The sequence below is a fragment of the Zootoca vivipara genome, chromosome 3 (genome assembly GCF_963506605.1).
Source record: "Zootoca vivipara chromosome 3, rZooViv1.1, whole genome shotgun sequence".
In the NCBI taxonomy this organism is placed as follows: domain Eukaryota; kingdom Metazoa; phylum Chordata; class Lepidosauria; order Squamata; family Lacertidae; genus Zootoca; species Zootoca vivipara.
The window spans coordinates 2,733,844-2,752,868 of record NC_083278.1 but is presented as its reverse complement, the minus strand read 5'-3'; the positions used below and the strand labels follow the sequence as shown (position 1 = coordinate 2,752,868).

General features: G+C 39.5%; 1 protein-coding gene across 3 annotated transcripts in view; it reads right to left on the bottom strand.

Annotated features, from left to right (window-relative positions):
• Nucleotides 1-19,025, bottom strand: part of UGP2 (UDP-glucose pyrophosphorylase 2) — a 36,396-nt gene that overhangs the window by 14,969 nt on the left and 2,402 nt on the right. For all 3 annotated transcript variants that reach the window (XM_035110469.2, XM_035110468.2, XM_035110467.2), the window contains exons 2-4: nucleotides 12,472-12,599; nucleotides 10,287-10,394; nucleotides 4,636-4,821 (exon numbers count right to left, since the gene is read on the bottom strand). In XM_035110469.2, coding sequence (XP_034966360.1) covers nucleotides 4,636-4,821; nucleotides 10,287-10,394; nucleotides 12,472-12,585 — 408 coding nt within the window. In that variant the 5' untranslated portion in view covers nucleotides 12,586-12,599. The remainder of the gene's footprint in view (nucleotides 1-4,635; nucleotides 4,822-10,286; nucleotides 10,395-12,471; nucleotides 12,600-19,025) is intronic.

Below are 19,025 nucleotides of genomic sequence, written 5' to 3'. Positions count from 1 at the left end.
GGCCAAAACATCTGGAGGGCCGCAGTTTGGGGATGCCTGGGTTAAGAGTGTATCTGAGCACAATCCAAAGGGCTGGTTATTATCTATCTGGTTTAGGGCCAGGCTATCTGAAATACTGTACTGTATTCCCTCATACAAATCTGTCCAGGTTTTGAGGCCCTTCTAATGGTCCCACCACCCTCACAGGCATGCATGGTGGGCACACAAGAGAGGTCCTTCTCAATGGCTGCTCCGACTCTGGAACTCCCTCCCTGGAAAAGCTAGATTGGCTCCCTCGTGGTTGTCCTTTTGCTGGCAGGTGAAGACTGCTTTGGGGAACTGACTGTTTTAGTTGATAAGGCTGGTGCCATTATGTTTTTATTGGTATAGTTTTAATATATTTTATATATGTTTATTGTTTTACTTCTATCCAGGTTTAATTGATTTTTTAATACGCTTTTTCTATGTTTTTAGCAGTTCTTATTTTTATATGCCTTGAGTCCCGTCAGGAAAAAAGGCGGGGTGTATGTATGTATGTATGTATGTATGTATGTATGTATGTGTAAGTAAGTAAGTAAAGCATTTTCAGTGCCAGGTCAATAAATACCTTTTTATTCTCTCTGGCCTTTCATCAATTTAATACATTGCCAGCTTAAGCTCAGTTTGGGCCACAACTGCTATGTATGCAGAAGGTGCCAGGTTCAAGTTCCAATATCTCTAGGAAGGACTAGGAGAGTCGCTGCTTATCTGAAACCCAGTCAGTGTAGACAATATTGAATTAGATGGACCAATGGTCTGACTTGGTAAAAAGCAGCTTTATGTGTTCCTATTTTTTTATTGCTGCCCTAAGGTTGAGATTGCTTCATTTTTTTAAGGACTTGCATTTTGTATTTTAGTCAATTCTGAGAGCTTTGTTAAAGGGCAAGTTATAAATATTTGAAATAATGAGATTAGGTTTCTGCTTAGGCCAGCACCCCAGACCGTATCATGCTGGTTCTTTATAATCTTCAAAAACTTTAGACTAAAAAATGCCCTAGAACCAAAGATTTCTCAGGAACCACCTCCTCTAATACGAATCAGCCCAACAACTTCAATCTACTTCTGAGGCCCTTCTCAGTCAGCTACTATCTATTTTGCTCTGAATTAGATCCACATTTGGTACTTCATTGACCCTTCCAACTATCTCTACAAATGTTTCACTGTAACAACTCAGAAACATATTGTAATTGCATTGGAGAATGGAATCTCAATTTCACTGTCTTTTAATTAAGGTTTATGTTGCTGTTTTTACATAACTGCTCAATTTTACACCTTTTGGGTAAGTAGTTTTAGGCACGAGAAGTTATGATGATTGGGTTTCTTAAAAACAAAGCAACTAAAAAACAGCCAGGTCACATACTACAAAATGGACATGATAGCACCCATACTATTTCCTGCATTTCTGCCATTCTACTATGCCTTCTCAATTAATCTGGTGGTTCCCCCCCCCCAAAAAAAATTCTTAGCAGTTCTCATTCTACAACATAATACATGAAAGCCCAACCCAAAACCTATTTTGAACTTATTTGTAGACAAGGATGAGTTTCTGCAAGCTTGATTATATTTTGAAATAAAAAAAATTCCTTCAGTAGCACCTTAAAGCTTATATTTTGAAAGTATAAGCTTATATTTTGAAAGTATAAGCTTATATTTTGAAAGTATAAGCTACACAACTTCATGTAGCTGCTGTGACCATTGAAACTTTCTAAGCCTTCATGAAACTTGTTTGTCACAAAAAAACTTGCAGTTTCATTTACAGTGGCCACCAAGTAAAACAGCTGCACTCTTTGCTATTATAATACTGAAAATATGCTTCATTTCCTTTTTTCTAACATCAAATGTTCCAAGTCATGTTTCAAGAACATGTTCCAAGTCTGAAATTAACAGATTACAAGATGTATCTGGTTTAAAGACTGAAAAAGGTAACGTATTTAGGTGTATGATTAACAGTAAATAATATAAATTTGTATAAAGATAATTATTTAAAAACCTGGAAAGATATTAAAATAAATTTTCAAATTTGGAATAGAATGCATCTTTCACTATTAAGTAGAGTGTCGAATATATTACCAAGAATGCTTTTCTGTTTCATTCGATTCCGGTGATTGGCAAGACAGATTGAAACACATGGCAAAAATATATTTCTAAATATATTTGGCAAGGGAAAAAACCGATAATCTATATATATAAAAATGTAAAAGGTGCATGTAGGTGACACAGCAACTTTCTCAGAAACTGCTTGACCGGTTCCGCTCAAATTTGGACACAATGTTCCATTCCACTGTGCGGAGTTTCCTATACCGGTTGCATAGACAGATGTCACACTTCCGGCAGGTAAAAAACCCCCAACCCCCGTGTTTCCTAGGAAAGCTTCCCTCTCCACAGTATCTTGGCTTGGCTTTGCAGACTACGTCACTTTCCAGACTAGGGCGATTGGAGGTGGGGGCTTGCCTGGGGGGGGGATGGGGGCAGCCGAATAGGTCATGGGTCAGGACAGGGTGGGCCCAATCACAGGGATGAGCCGGGGGTGGGGGAGGAGGGACCGGGATAGGTAATGGGTCGGAACCGGGGGGGGGGGAGACACAGGGATGCACTTGTGTAAACACAACACACATACAACAGGGGGAGTTTGAAGGGGGACTCTGAGGCTCCATTTAACAAGATTGTGCCACAGCAACGTGTGGCAGGGCCAGCTATAAAATATAAAATATTGATAGATACAAAAGAAAGGTTTTCCCTGCCGGATTTAAAACTATACTATGAGGCATCCTGTCATTGTTGGCTGAAGGAATGGATGACATTAGAGAATTCACATATTCTAGACTTAGGTCATGACAATATTTTTGGTTGGCACGCTTATTTATGGTATGAAAAGGTGAAAGTTCATAAAGGATTTACAAATCAAATAATTAGGGAAAATGTGTATAGAGTATGGGATGAATATAAGAATTTATTAGACATAAAACACCACTTTGGCTCTCACCGTTGGAAGCTATAGAGGTAAAGAAAAAGAATATGATAGAAGGGTGGACAAGTTATGGTTTTAGAGAAAGTTATATGAAAATGATATATCTATGGTATCTAACACAGAGTAAACTAATTTAAATGTACAAATCTAAATCAAATAAGTGTTGGAAATGTAAAGCAAAAGAAGGTTCTTTTATCATATGTGGTGGTCTTGTAGTAAGGTTAAGGCTTACTGAGAAATGATATAATAATAATAATAATAATAATAATAATAATAATAATAATAATAATTAATTTATACCCCGCCCATCTGGCTGGGTTTCCCCAGCCACTCTGGGCGGCTTCCAGCAGAAAAATGAAATAAAATAATCTATTAAACATTAAAAGCCTCCCTAAACAGGGTTGCCTTCAGATGTATAATGAAATGAAAAGCATGTTTAAAATAATGTTCGTAAAAAACCCAGAAGCTTTTCTCTTGGGAATTATAGGGACAGAACTACCTAAACTGTATAGAAACTTATTCATGTAGGTGACTACAGCGGCAAAAATGTTACTTGCCCTAAAATGGAAAGAAGAAGAAATCCCAGCAAAGGAAGAATGGACACAAAAACTTATGGAATATGCAGAAATGGCTAAACTTACCAGAAAAATAAGAAAGATAATAAACTTTTTATAAAAGAATGGAAATGGTTTATTGAATATTTACAGATAAATTGTAAACAGATAAAAACATGGACAGGATTATTGTAATAACCTGCAGTTTCATGAGAGTATATATTTAATAAGATGAATAAATGAGCAAATTAAGTTAATTAGGATATGCAGAAGATATTAAAAATAAATTTAAGGAACCGCAGAAAGAGGGGGAAGGAAGTCAAGTTTTGAAATGTCAACATGATTGTAAAATCAGTGAAATGTATAAAACTGAAAAGTTTTTTTAAAAATATGAAACTCTTCAAATTTCCACAAAATTCTTCACAATCATTTTCAGTAGCTGCTCTCTTCACCACCCTCCTTCAGAGGGGATGACTAAACTTAAGCACTAGTATAAATCCTTGTTGCTTTTCCTGATCAACAATGAATGGCAAAGTTAACAAAATACAATGTCCATTGCTTTGGAAAAGGCATATAATCAAAGCAAAAGAAAACACTAGCCTTTCACTTCAAAGTAAGCTTATCAATTTTGGTTGGGCATTTGGAGGGAAATTTTCAAGATAAGAGTACCAATATTTCATAAACCATTTGTCCCAGGGAAGTAACCCTATATAACTGGTATGCTTACTGTACTATACATAGACCAATATTAAAAAAGGAGATTAAGCTTTGCTTCAAATTTTATTGGAAGCTTCCACATGCTTTGCCCATGGGCTTTTGTTATAAAGATTATGGGTGACAATCTTAGTTACTTATGAGACTGTAGTAACAATTAAATATTTTAATACTATTTCTGAACAAGAAAAATTATAGTGTAAGAGCTCTGCCTGCACAACTCACATAGTCTATAAAACAGAGTTAGCTCCAACTCCCATCAGCCCCAGCCAGCATGGTCAACTGTCGGGGATGATGGGAGTTGGAGATAATTCAGCAGTAACCTGAAGGCCACCCCTACTATAAAGATTTGTTAACGAAGAGAAAACAAAAACAAGTTACCTCAATCTGCTGAACTGTGAGATCCAAGAAGGTATTCTCATTTCGCACACCAATAAGACTTTTGGGGCCTTTACACCCCATGCTGGTGCCCAAACCACCATTCAGTTTCACTACAACCAGCTTGTTTAAGACTGAAGCAACACTATCAGGCAACCCCCTTGCCTTTATCTTCTCATAGGGTTGTATCTGAAATGAAAACAATGGATTTTTAAAATTATTCATGTTATTTACATGGTTGAAGTGTCTTGTATGTTTTAAAAAATAACACAACAGAGCTTTAAGTTACTGTTCAGACCTGAAATTCTTTTTTAGATTAAAATACTTCTTTAGAAGTTTTAATTCAGGAGGAGGCTCTGAACGAAAGATACTTCTAAAGTTATCAACTCATTGCATTTTAAGCTGGGAGCAATATACCTTATTTTAAACTTCCACTCCACAAAGATAAGTTGCTTTTCAAGTGTGTCGTTTTCGATTTCTACCAGTTTCTTAGCTACTGTGTGTTAATTATTCAGCTACACTAACAGATGTGTAAGAGTGTTGCCTGTCTAGATCAAAAGCATGTTAATTTTTTAGGGTTTCATAATTTTACTCAATGTAGCTACTTCACATTAGCTAATTCTGTTATTGAAAACTTGGTAAAACTTTAATGACAAACTTTAAAGAGTTTGTTAACAGTAATGTTAGATACTAGATGAGATTTTCACCCTACCCTTTATCAATTCAATCACAAAGTACCTTTCCTGGCCCCAGGCTTCAATAAAATCCATCAATAACCATTTATTGTTTGATTTATTGTTTGATTGTTTGAAGTATAGCTTGATTTGTCACTGCAAACTTTCATGTTTTTTCATTTGTGTGACCTTCCCTTTTCTAATCTTTTGACACGTATGTTTCTTTTTCTAAATTTGGGTTTGTAGTAGCGTTGCTGCTTTTAACTGTTCTTTTAATTTGTATTAAAATCATTTTACTGAATTATGGTGAGGGATAGGCTATGAATCCAAACAGATAAATGAGGTCACTATGAAGCATTCAGAGCAACACAAGAACCAAAACAGCTGTTGCAAATATTCTGCAGGTTTCAACTGACACATCATTTTGGCTTGTAATGCACATGATTGTGACTATCTCAAAATGAATTATAACTGGTAAAGCTCAATGAAGCAGATCACAGTTTTTTAAATTACATGTCTGATAAAGTAGTTTCAGGCAGAAAATTAGCCACAGTTGCATATGACTTCATGGTCCATACTATTCAAATGAGGTTAAGATCCATCTATCTTTCTCACAGCCAGAATAAAGATTCAAAACAAACTTGTTTTTTTAAAAACAGAAGTTAACATTGAGATTAAAGATATGCATACATTATTCAATTGCACGTTTGTTTTTATTTAAAGTCACATCTAAGGCACAAAATTTCATTATATCAGTACCTTTGACATGCAACATAGAACCAAGTTAAATATAAAGAGACACCATAAAATTTCATTTTCGCTATACTCTATTAGAGGAAGAAAGTAAAGGGAATCTTTGGAAGCAATGCTGCAGTGAAAAATGTTTTCATGGATTTCATGGATGGGGCCAATATGGCCAACTATCGCCCAGTCTCAGATCTTCCATTCTTGGGCAAGGTGATTGAGCGAGTGGTTGCTGAACAACTCCAAGCACGCCTGGAAGAAGCGGACCATTTGGATCCCTTCGTCGTGATTCAGGCCTCATTATGGGACTGAAACTGCCTTGGTCGCACTGGTTGATGATCTCTGGCGGGCTAGGGACAAAGGTGAGAGCTGTTTCCTATTTCTGCTGGATATCTCAGCGGCTTTTGACACCATCAACCATAACATCCTTCTGGACCATCTAGAATCATAGAGTTGGAAAAGACCACAAGGGCCATCCAGTCCAACCCCCTGCCAAGCAGGAAACACCATCAAAGCATTCCTGACAGGTGGCCATCAAGCCTCTGCTTAAAGACCTCCAAAGAAGGAGACTCCACCACACTCCTTGTTAGCAAATTCCACTGTCGAACAGCTCTTACTGTCAGGAAGTTCTTCCTAATGTTTAGGTGGAATCTTCTTTCTTGTAGTTTGAATCCATTGCTCCGTGTCTGTTTCTCTGGAGCAGCAGAAAACAACCTTTCTCCCTCTTCCATATGACATCCTTTTATATATTTGAACATGGCTATCGTATCACCCCTAAATCTTCTCCTCTCCAGGCTAAACATACCCAGCTCCCTAAGCCGTTCCTCATAAGGCATTGTTTCCAGGCCTTTGGCCATTTTGGTTACCCTCCTCTGGACCCGTTCCAGCTTGTCAGTATCCTTCTTGAACTGTGGTTCCCCTAACTGGTCACAGTACTCCAGGTGAGGTCTGACCAGAGCAGAATACAGTGGTACTATTACTTCCTTTGATCTATATGCTATACTCCTATTGATGCAGCCCAGAATTGCATTGACTTTTTTAGCTGCTGCATCACACTGTTGATGTACTGCTCTCAAGCCAGGTGTCACCCATCCTGTATTTGTGCCTTTCATGTTTTTTGCCCAAGTGTAGTACTTTACATTTCTCTCTGTTAAAATTCATCTTGTTTGCTTTGGCCCAGTTCTCTAATCTGTTAAGGTCATTGTCAGAGGGTCGTCGTGGCTACTCTAGAGTAACTCCGCCTGATCCCAGTTTGTCTTCAAGGACATTTATTGTGCTATGTATTTACAGTGTAGAGACACCCTAAAACGCCGCCCCCTTGACCTGCATTGCGTCACTCTCCTTACTTCTGGCGCCGGAAGGAGTGATGCCCTTTCAGCTTCCTCCCTCAGCGGTTGGTGCCCTGGCTCTGCAGCATCCCTAAGCGTCTGCCTGCATCCCTCTGCCCCTCCCTGAGCTTTCCCATTGTTCCTCCCTCTGATTTCTCTCCTCCTCCGAGTCTCCCCCTCCCCCTCTGGCTGCTTCAGAACCACTGGTGCTCTCTGTAGGGAGTCACCCTTACAGTCATTTTGAAGTGTGATCCTGTCCTCTGGGGTATTAGCCACCCCTCCCAATTTGGTGTCATCTGCACAATTGATCAGGATACCCTCAAGCCCATCATCCAAGTCGTTTATAAAGACTGGCACCCCACTAGTCACTTCTCTCCAGGATGAAGAGGAGCCATTGATGAGCACCCTTTGGGTTCGGACAAATCCATTGAATGGTAGCATTGTCTAGCCCACATTTTACTAGCTTCTTTTCAAGAATATCATGGGGCACCTTGTCAAAGGCCTTGCTGAAATCAAGATATGCTACATCCACAGTGTTCCCTTCATCTACCAGGCTTGTGACTCTGTCAAAAAATGAGATCAGATTAGTCTGGCATGACCTATTTTTCAGAAATCCATGCTGACTTTTAGTGATCACAGCGTTCCTTTCTAGGTGCTCACAGACCATTTGCTTAATGATCTGCTCTAGAATCTTTCCTGGTATTGATGTCAGGCTGACTGGGCGGTAATTGTTTGGGTCCTCCCTTTCCCCCTTTTTGAATATAGGGACAACATTTGCCCTCCTCCAGTCTGCTGGGACTTCACCTGTTCTCCAGGAATTCTCAAAGATAACTGCCAGTGGTTCTGAAATCACCTCTGCCAGTTCTTTTAATACTCTTGGATGTAGTTCATCTGGCCCTGGAGACTTGAATATATCTAAACTAGCCAAGTATTCTTGTACTACCTCCTTACTTGTTTGGGGCTGGGTTTCCCCTGCTGAATCATCTGCTCCATATTCTTCAGGTCATACAGTGGTTCCGCTCCTTCCTCCTGGGCCATGTTCAGAAAGTGGTGGTGGGGGATGAGTGTTCAGACCCCTGGGCTCTCACTTGTGGGGTGCCTCAGGGTTCTGTCCTCTCCCCCATGCTTTTTAACTTCTACATGCAGCCACTGGGAGAGATCATCAGGGTGTTTGGGCTGGGTGTTCATCAGTATGCAGATGATACCCAGCTCTACCTCTCCTTCAAATCAGAACCAGTGAAGGCGGTGAAGGTCCTGTGTGAATGTCTGGAGGCAGTTGGAGCATGGATGGCGGCTAACAGATTGAGGTTGAATCCTGACAAGACAGAAGTACTGTTTGTGGGGAACAGGAGGCGGGCAGGTGTGGAGGATTCCCTGGTCCTGAATGGGGTAACTATGCCCCTGAAGGACCAGGTGCACAGCCTGGGAGTAATTTTGGACTCACAGCTGTCCATGGAGGCGCAGGTCAATTCTGTGTCCAGGGCAGCTGTCTACCAGCTCCATCTGGTACGCAGGCTGAGACCCTACCCGCCTGCAGACTGTCTTGCCAGAGTGGTGCATGCTCTAGTTATCTCCCGCATGGACTACTGCAATACGCTCTTTGTGGGGCTACCTTTGAAGGTGACCCGGAATCTACAACTAATCCAGAATGCGGCAGCTAGACTGGTGACTGGGAGCGGCCGCCAAGACCACATAACACTGGTCTTGAAAGACCTACATTGGCTCCCAGTACGTTTCCGAGCACAATTCAAAGTGTTGGTGCTGACCTTTAAAGCCCTAAATGGCCTCGGTCCAGTATACCTGAAGGAGCGTCTCCACCCCCATTATTCTGTCTGGGCACTGAGGTCCAGTACCGAGGGCCTTCTGACGGTTCCCTCGTTGCAAGAAGCCAAGTTGCAGGGAACCAGGCAGAGGGCCTTCTCGGTAGTGGCGCCTGCCCTGTGGAACGCCTTCCCATCAGATGTCAAAGAGAAAAACAGCTACCAGATTTTTAGAAGACATCTGAAGGTAGCTGTTTCTTTTATTTTTCTGTTTGAAGCCACTCAGAGTGGCTGGGGAAACCCAGCCAGATGGGCTAGGTATAAACAAATTATTATTATTATTATTATTAAGGTCATACATAACCATCATAATCATCTACTAATACCTTCATCATGCTCATAAGAAGACCAAGGCAACTAAAAACATAGACTGCAATGATGCTAAGAACATAAAGAAGCAATGCAAATGTAATTACATAGAGTGGACTTGTCCAGACACAACCTGGCTGCCACATGGACTCCAAAATGGTTCTCTGCATAAACAAAGTGGATGGCTTTCCTATGAGCTAGTCAAATCAATGTTTAGATGAATCATTATAGCTAGATAAACATCTGAATGACTCTCTAATGCTAATAAATCCTTTTGATTATTGGCTGCTATAATATCATGTCCACAGAAACATCAAAATTTGGGTGCCCCATCAAATATTCTCTCATTATTTCTGCCACTCAGCATCTGTCAAACCAGTTTCTGCAGACCTTCTTCTAGCTTTGCTTCAAGATCTGTTTGACTTTTATAGCAGCCAAAAAGAACAGGAATTTATGAAAAATACTTTAAAACGCAAACCTTTTATTCTCTAATTCCAGGACATGACCTTTGGAAACAATCTCCACCACCCAGAGGTCAGTTGCCAATATTGGCTACGATCTCTTAAGTGATGGAGACCACCTCACATCTTGAGGATAGTGAGCTGCTGGTGTGTTGTGTGATTTATTGATTTCAATATAGCATGTAGAGGAAGAACACTGGTTGGTGGAAACCTGGTTACTGGAAGGTTTTACAGCCCATTCAGCAAGCAAAGGGTGTGGATTCACAAAACAAACAAAATCTACTGCAGTGGGGTTATTCACACAATGTTGCAACTTACAGAATCTTCTGGAGGCCTCTGGATCTTTTCCCAGTCCACAGAAGGTCCCTTTTCTTGTAAGAATCTGTGAAAGAGCTTTTTAAACCCTTCTAGATCTTTCTTGGTGTGCTGAAAAAAGACATGAGAGGGCAAGTTTTTAAAAGTAGTATTAGCCAAGAGTACAAGTGCCTTTAACTCCTATGCAAGCCCCAGTGAAACTGAGTTTCTTTACAATTCCCATTAAATTAAACAGACCCTATAATGGAAAAGTGACTGGTGGGTTCTCTTTTACACTTGTCTTTTCCTTCTTTAAAGCTATCTCACCTAGTACCCACCACATCTTTTAGGGAATTCCATGTCAATTATTAGTTTTGGCAAGAAACAAATGCTTCATTCTCACTTCTAATCATTCATAAATGTCACACCACTCCTTTTTCATGGGAGTGCCTTAATTGTGGAACCCTCCCTCCAATGATGGTTATAGCGGTCCCAACTCAGTTTTCCTTTTAGGTTGGTGGTCAAGGGTTTTTTGTTCCATTTCACATTTTGTTAATGTGTTTTAATTTTACTTAGTTATGAGAGTGGTCAACAATCTTTATACACCCATGAACAGACATGCATTTTTGAGCAAGTGCCATGGGCATCACCACATCTGGTTATTTCTCTCCCCTCCCCAAGAGAGACAGAAAGCACACAAACACTTTGTTTTCCCAATATACCTGGGTAAAAGTTGGATCCAGCAGAATAATTCTGAGCCTTGAAAAGTGCATGTAATTTAAAAGAGGAAATGAGAAAGAGTGTCACTCTTCCAACTTTCCCCTTCAGCTCTGGGTAGTTTTCAAGGGAGGCAGCTCACAAGACATCAAACCACTTTGTGGTTTTTTCTTAGAGTCAAGCAGTTTATAATTTTTAAATAAAAGCAAGGGCAAAATTGTTCACTGTATTATGGTTTGAATGCACTTCTAGATTATGTTAACAGAGTTTCTTGACTCAGTTCAAAGATGTAACTTCTTCTCTTAGGAGCATTTTCTCTAAACTATGAAGTCCCAGCCACCTTAGCCTTTCCTGGCAAGAAAAGCTCTCTAACTCCATAATTATTTTAGATGACCTTTACTAGCTGTACATCATCCTTTTCAAAAAGACAACCAACTACCTGAACTACACGTAATATACCGTGTTTCTCATATTATAAGACATGTCTTATATTTATTTTTTCCTCAAAAAAACACACTATGGCTTATTTTCAAGGGATGTCTTATTTTTTTCCTCCTCCTCCTGCTGCGGCCGGCATTGCTGCTGCGCCTATCACTATGTCTTATTTTCGGGGTATGGCTTATATTCCTTGAATGCTTAAAAATCCTGCTATGGCTTATTTTATGGGTATGTCTTAAAATATGAGAAACAGGGTACTAAGCTAACTGCAACTCTGATTTGTATGATATTCTAATACTTGCTGTTTTGATTTCCAGTCCCTTATCTAATAATTTCAAATCTGGAATTTGCTTTGTTTTCACTTTAGTGAGCTTCACAGGGTAGTTACAGCTAATTAGATCCTGTGCATGTGAAGTTGGGAAATTTGCCCCCAAATGCATCAGTTTGCACTTACACTGGTTCTCATCTGCTACTTGTTGCCCATCCACCCAGTTATGCAAGTTATACATGTAGAGCTTGTAGACATCTTGGGATTTTCCACTGTGTAACATCCAACAATGTCCTACTGATGTCTCATAATATCCAAGCACAGATATCTGCAATGTCAGAGTGAGGCAAATGTCCCAAGTGGCTGGGCAGAAAAAGCACACTCTGTCATCACACAGTTTGGGGAAATGTATCAGCTGATCCAGTCTTAAGACACCATTAGTTTCAACAAAATGAAAAGCAATATACTAGATATTGTATTCTAAATAAAACTGTACTTTACTACAGTCCTATGGACCTACATACTAAAGAACAAGAGAGTTTATCAACAGGCCTGAGTTTTACATGATTAGCAGGTCCAAAGATGCCTGTCTATAACTTATTTCATTTATTTATTATTTATTCAATTTGTTAGTCATTTTATCTTGCCTAAGGCAACCCAAAGCAACTTACAACCAATTTAACATGAAAATGTTCATCTGTCCATATTTCAAATATTCTTCTAAATTTTTAGAAGTCATACCAAAAGCACTTCCCTTATGCACATTTAAATAATTGAAGTCGCTACCTCTAGTTCATTCTGTGGTGCAGTACCAAGTATCTTGTCCAGTTCCACTTTCATGGAATATTCCAGTTCTTGTCTAATCGCTTCCTGGAATTGGGAAGTACCGGCCTGAGACATCGCTTTGCTAAAATCTTTATAAAAAACAGAGAGAGGTAGAGAGATGGGAAAAAAACATTTGTGTGGTAAAGTATAGGTAACTAAGAATGCATTAGAAGGCAGTTTTGTATTGTTTCAGATTTATTTTCTACAGAATTAAAAGTCGCACCATGCTTCTATTTTATTAATCAATGGACCAAAGGAAGAGGATGCACTTCCATTTGTAATATGTACTGAAATAACAGACAACGTGGCCATCAACAAGAATCTAAGAACTACCGGTAATACCGGTAGCAATTTTGCAAGGAAGGGCATCAGGCTGTTCAATCACCAAGCACTGCAGATTTGCCAAGCAATACAATTTTCCTCTCAACAAAATATGTCATACGTATAAAAATAGAAACCTGCTCATGAACTGTCATGCTCCATGACAGTTAGCCTCCACTAATTTGTCTGTTATTATCTCCCTCCCTTAACAACATTCCTTATCCAGGTATTCAGCCATTATTAAGAAACACAAAAGGTGAATTGCTCTATCCCTCTCATCTGTATTTACTTTGTTTCTTAAAGCCACTTATTTCACACATGCATAGAACAAAATCAGCATCTCTAGTATGAAGACTGAGAGTGCTGATCCGCCTTCTTTGGTAATTTTTAAAACAAACTCCCCCCTTTTAATGCATAAATGCCTTGAACATATTGGTAGTCTCAGGAAAAAGCACAAGATTAATTTGGGAATGCAGCTCCGGGGGGGGGGGGTTAAGTAACAAATATAAGTGAGATTCTGAAACACACTTCTTCTTTTGTAATAGAAATTGTGAACAAAGTTCAAAATCATCCATAGATGAAAATGTCTGTTTCAACATGCAAACTTTGCTTTTCATTTTACAACTCTCCTGATTCAATAGAAAGGCATTTCAAGGTGTTGCAATCATTGCCCAGAGCACTTTTCTTTTATGTGGAAATAGTTCTAACGTGCTTAATGGCTTTCATTATATCAGAAGGTATGTGGCACTTACTAATTCCTCTGTTAAGCTTGCAATAGCCACTTTTGTTTTTCAGGGAGGAAAGTGTTGCAATTAATGTACTATAGCAGAAAAGGGGAGACACTGACATTCCAAAACTTTTTGGTATAATGCAATTATGTGCACATAGTTTGGTAGGCAAGAGCGTTAATAATCATATTTGAAAAATTATCATGAAAAATTAAATGAACATAGAAAGTGTTGTTTAAAGGCTGCAAGCGAGAGAACTAAGCATTAGTTCCCAGTGCGGAAATTCAACAAGCATGATTGCAAAAGCCCACCAACCAGATCAACCTTAACAACAGATCTTGACCAGGGCTTTAAAGCCAATCTTAGCATTTGGTCACATTCTTGGGCATACATACACGAAGTCCTTCATATCATCAGATTCTATACCATTCTGAGGTTTAAATGTCAAAATCAATACCAAATTGAACTTGGAAATAAATGGGAAAACAATGCAGCTAATGTAAAATTGGTGTGATCTGATCAAGCCACCAGGCCCCCAAAAGTATTTGGGGTGGGCGGGTTAATTCTGCACCAGTTCCCAAACTGTTGTCAAAGGCAGACCTCCTATATAGAGGTCACCTGTGCTTCCATAGATGACAATAGACCAATGAGTGCCCCAAACTTCATACCAGGGAGCAGTGTTGGGGGAAGCCTGGTCCAAAACTGACTGCAAACCTTCATCAGATCAGAGGTCTTCCACTAACTCCAAGTTGCACCTTGTTTGCCCTTATCCTACAACTGCCTCAAAATACCTGGTTAAGGTACCTACTGCCTCCCTGAGATACGCAGATAAACAAAAGATATTGTGTTTTCTGTATACAAAATGTGATTTCATAGAATCATAGAGTTCAAAGAGACCCTGAGGATTATCTAGTCCAACCCCGTACAATGCCGGAATATGCATCTGTCCTCTGCTCTAGCCACCAAATGACTTCTCCTACCAGTTTCATTGGAATGTAAAAAAGTGTAGGTGACAGGCTGGAAATCTGACTTTCTTTTTATTCCTGTGTCTAGCTCCGAATTCAGCCTAATTAGATCCAATAATTAATCTTCTTTACACTCTGCTGCAGGGGGGGGGGGTTGAGGCTTTACTCCTGCGGAGTTGCAATACTGCCATGTCCGCAGGTTCAATCACCGCCCCCCCCCCCACTCCCCATTCCTCTCAGAACAGGGGTTTGAGGGTCGCAGGAGAGCCCTTTTGCAGACTGCTGGACCCCTCAACACCTTGAGAACCCTCTCAAGGCTTTTAAGGGGGTGTGCCTCGCCTTGGTGCTTCCCTCTGTATCTCCACGGGGCTTGAGTCCATCAGACGATCTGACTGGCACTCCTTTTTGCCATTTGCAGAAACCGGAAGTCAATTCACCAGGATTTTCCAAAGCAGTTTGAGTCCTATAGCCAGACTAGAAGCGAGATGAGAACAGATCCAAATAATTAGTATCATCCAAACCTGCCTGGAGTTGAAATATATTTAAAGAGTAGAACTTTGTTTTCGTGTTTGAGTGGGATGTGTGTTTTTGGATCAGGTTAGCCGCTGTTGGTGGCTTTTTGTTGTCTTGTTGGGCTGTGATGTGAAAAAGGGTAACCATATGAAGGCATCTTCTTCTAATTGTCCCCATGTCAGTTTCAGTTTGTTGGTTAGTTTTTCTAATAAGGCTGTTTCCCATACTATTTGATACCATTGGTCTATGCTTACTCCTGACAGGTCTCTCCAGAGTCTGGCTATGTTTCTGGCTACTGAGAGTAAGTAGGTTATGAGCTCTTTGTGTTGTGAGTGGGCATTATTGTCTTGGAAGATGTTTAGTAGGGCGTTCTGGGGTGACTTCTAATACTTGCTTAGTTATTTTGCATATTTCTTGTATGATTGATGTCCAGAAGAGTTGGATTTTAGGACATTCTCACCACATGTGGTGGTATGTGCCTATGGAGGTGCATCCTCTCCAGCATTTTGGTGAGGTTCCTGGGCGTTATAGCATTGGTTTCTGTGTTGTTAGGTACCACCTGTGAGTTTCAGATTGAGTTCTTTTCTTTTTGCTGATGGATTTGAAAGGAGGTTTAGACCACATTCTGGTCCATTGTTGTTGTTGTTTAGTCGTTTAGTTGTGTCCGACTCTTCGTGACCCCATGGACCATAGCACGCCAGGCACTCCTGTCTTCCACTGCCTCCCGCAGTTTGGTCGAACTCATGTTCGTAGCTTCGAGAACACTGTCCAACCATCTTGTCCTCTGTCGTCCCCTTCTCCTAGTGCCCTCCATCTTTCCCAACATCAAGGTCTTTTCCAAGGATTCTTCTCTTCTCATGAGGTGGCCAAAGTATTGGAGCCTCTGGTCCATTGGGTGGGTTTAATCCCATAGCCTATGTCATTCCCCCATTTTTTTTATTACATCTAGGGGGGGGGATTTTGGAGTAGTATTTTGTATACTGCAGATACCATCCCTTTGTTGTTAGGTTTTCGAAGGTTGTCAAGGGCCTAGTTGCTGATTTTACTACTCGAACCTGGCAAACCAAAGGCTTATACTGCCTAACAGACTTCTACAAAAATAAACAAATATTAACATAAGAAATACAAGACGAACTAGGGGATACCCAAATGCCCTGGCTAAAAAAATCACCAATTATATACCTTCTTAAACAATTCAGAGACAGTTGTTGATTAACAATGTGATGAGTCAGGAAGAGTGTGATCGTTAGGCAAGTGCCATTTAAATGTTAAGTGCAAGAACAAAGATGGTTTCTCTCTTTTTCTAGCAATACTGTACTCTTATTAACACATCCCAAATTTATATTAGGGTTAAATTCAGTAAGAAGGGTTTGGTTAAACAGTTGGAAATCATGCTTATGTGAGCTAAGGCCCAATAATCTGTCCAAATAAATTGCTCATGTAAAAATTAAGTGTTATAATCTGGCTGTGAATATTGAATTTAAAGGAAGACTAGGCAAGATCCAGCCAAGGTCTCATTCATTTCAGTAGGAGGGTTAAACATGCAATTAGCTCTGCTTCACTAAAATCAAAAGGATATTCCATTCCTATTGATTTTTATTTCAAGACAATTTCCACTGAATTCAATGGGACCTCTTTGGGACTAGGAATGCATTGGATTGTAGTCTTATAAGCACTTAACTTTGGAGACTGATCTTTTAAAGCACCATACCAAATGTTTTATGTTACAATGAAAACCATACCTGCACACTTCTTGGGATTTAGGACAACAGTTCTGGCATCATGTAGTTTTTGCTATGCAATTTAGTTTAGTCATTCTTTCCCCCTTGGAATTGATGGTATTTTATCATATGAATACTGTAAGGGTAAAATCCTAAATTCTTTTTCACCCATCTACCAATTATCTGCCTGAATAAATATTAAATCCAAGTGTGCAGCTGAGTTTTAATAGCTAACAGTCGGTCCATCAAATTACTTGGCCTAAATGCTTAAAATAATCCTTAAGTATGAAACTTGAAATAAAACAGTAGTCCTAAAAACAAAACAAAAAACAAGAAAAATAGTATGCTATCATAGATGGAGATTTAATACCTTAAGTATATTTTCAGCAAAAGTTCGGACCAAACCTGGCTTGCTTGAATAGAATATGATATACAGTACAAACTCACAACACAGAAAGGAGTCATGGTTACAGTTTCTTTTTAAAAACTAGTTTATAGAAATGTTAACAGGTATTGTCGTCGTTGTTGTCACTCTTTGTGACCCCATGGACCAGAGCACACCAGGCACCCCTGTCTTCCACTGCCTCCCACAGTTTGGTCAGACTCATGTTGGTAACAGGTATTACCATAGAGCAAAGTAGCCTCAAGGAGGGATTTTTTTAATACTGTACATATATTTATGCAGCCGGTAACACACAGGTTTTAAGAATACTTTACTGGCTAAAGAATCAAGGCACACAGCACAAGTGTCATGTGTAGGCCATTGCCTGTTACAGTACCTTCTTTTTAAACAATATGCTGTAGTAATTTAATGTTAAATAGCAATTATCTTTCAAATATAATGGGAGAACAGTATACACTGTTCCCTACAGATCATGCTTATTTTCTTTTGCCAACACTTAGTCTATATAGTCTACATTTTAGCCTTCTTAAAATTAGCTCACAACATTTTATGTACTGTATTCTACTATACCCATTCTGCATTTAAGGGAATAAATTCTGACATACCATGAAGCAATTTCATCCAAGCATACAGTTACAAACCATTTGAGCAAAAGAAAATAGGAAGCTGTTATGCGTAAACTCCTCAGCTTCTACTCATAGTGGTACCGGTAGAAATCTCCAGCAGGCTGGGAAATACCATGTCAGGTTGTAAGCATAGAAGGGGACATTTCGAAGTGTTTAAATGTATGCTAAAATCACAACTGTTTAGATTCCAATAAGGCAATTAAATTTACCTTTAACCTAATAAAACTGACACTTTGAGAAACATAAGCAACCTCCTCTTTTTATACACAAAATGGCCTCCTCCAGTATTGGGCTTTAAAAGTGCAATAGCACACATAAGGAGAACATTTCATAGTCCCTTGTTGCACAGAGTTGACTTGCTGTAGGTAGATAGATGACTTTCAGGTTCAATCAACCTTGCTCTTAGCTCTTATTAGTCTGCCTACAGGCAAGACATAATCATACTGCACTGGTATACTATATATTCTACAGAATCCCCCCCCAATATAATCAATATTATTAATACTTGACTTTTTATATATTATCTCAGTTCAAAGTACTGTATTCTGCACAACTTACACACAAGTACTGAAAACCTGATCTGTTTTCTCCAAGTACTGTAGGTCAATTTTTCTGGCATACAAAAGGGCACAAAAAACTTTTAATTTAAAATTATCACACTGTTGCAAGAATCCTTTTCTTCAAAGAAAATAAATGTATCAGTCATCAGGCTTCCTGAAACGCCTTCTTATGGACTTTTCCCAATTTCGCAATAGAAGTCTCCGAGAATCAAACCACTTACACAGAACCCGTGGAATGACACAGCCATAACTTACGAGAAAAATCTCATGCTGTATAATTCACCAGAAACTATTACACCAAACCACAAGACATGTAGGTTTAAAGACCACTGACTGTTGTCGACAGAAAGGCCAGGCAAATCTGGACGGACAGAGTTACAGACACCACCTGCAATTTGCCAGATTAAGAGCACTTCAGTCCGGTTTTGCAATGTTATGTATTTAAAGAAGAGCAAAAGAAAGCCTACATACTCTCTCACACAAGCTAAAAGAATCAGCTGAGAGAAACCGGCAATGCTCCTCTGTCACCCGATCTACAACTAGAAGATATGCTTAATTAACCCAAGTGATACTCCCTTTCAATACCCCCTCCCTTTAACATTATCACCACTGCATTTCTGCAGCCTCTGCTTGTGAAAAATAGAAATGTTTTATTAAAAAAACACACACAACCCCGGG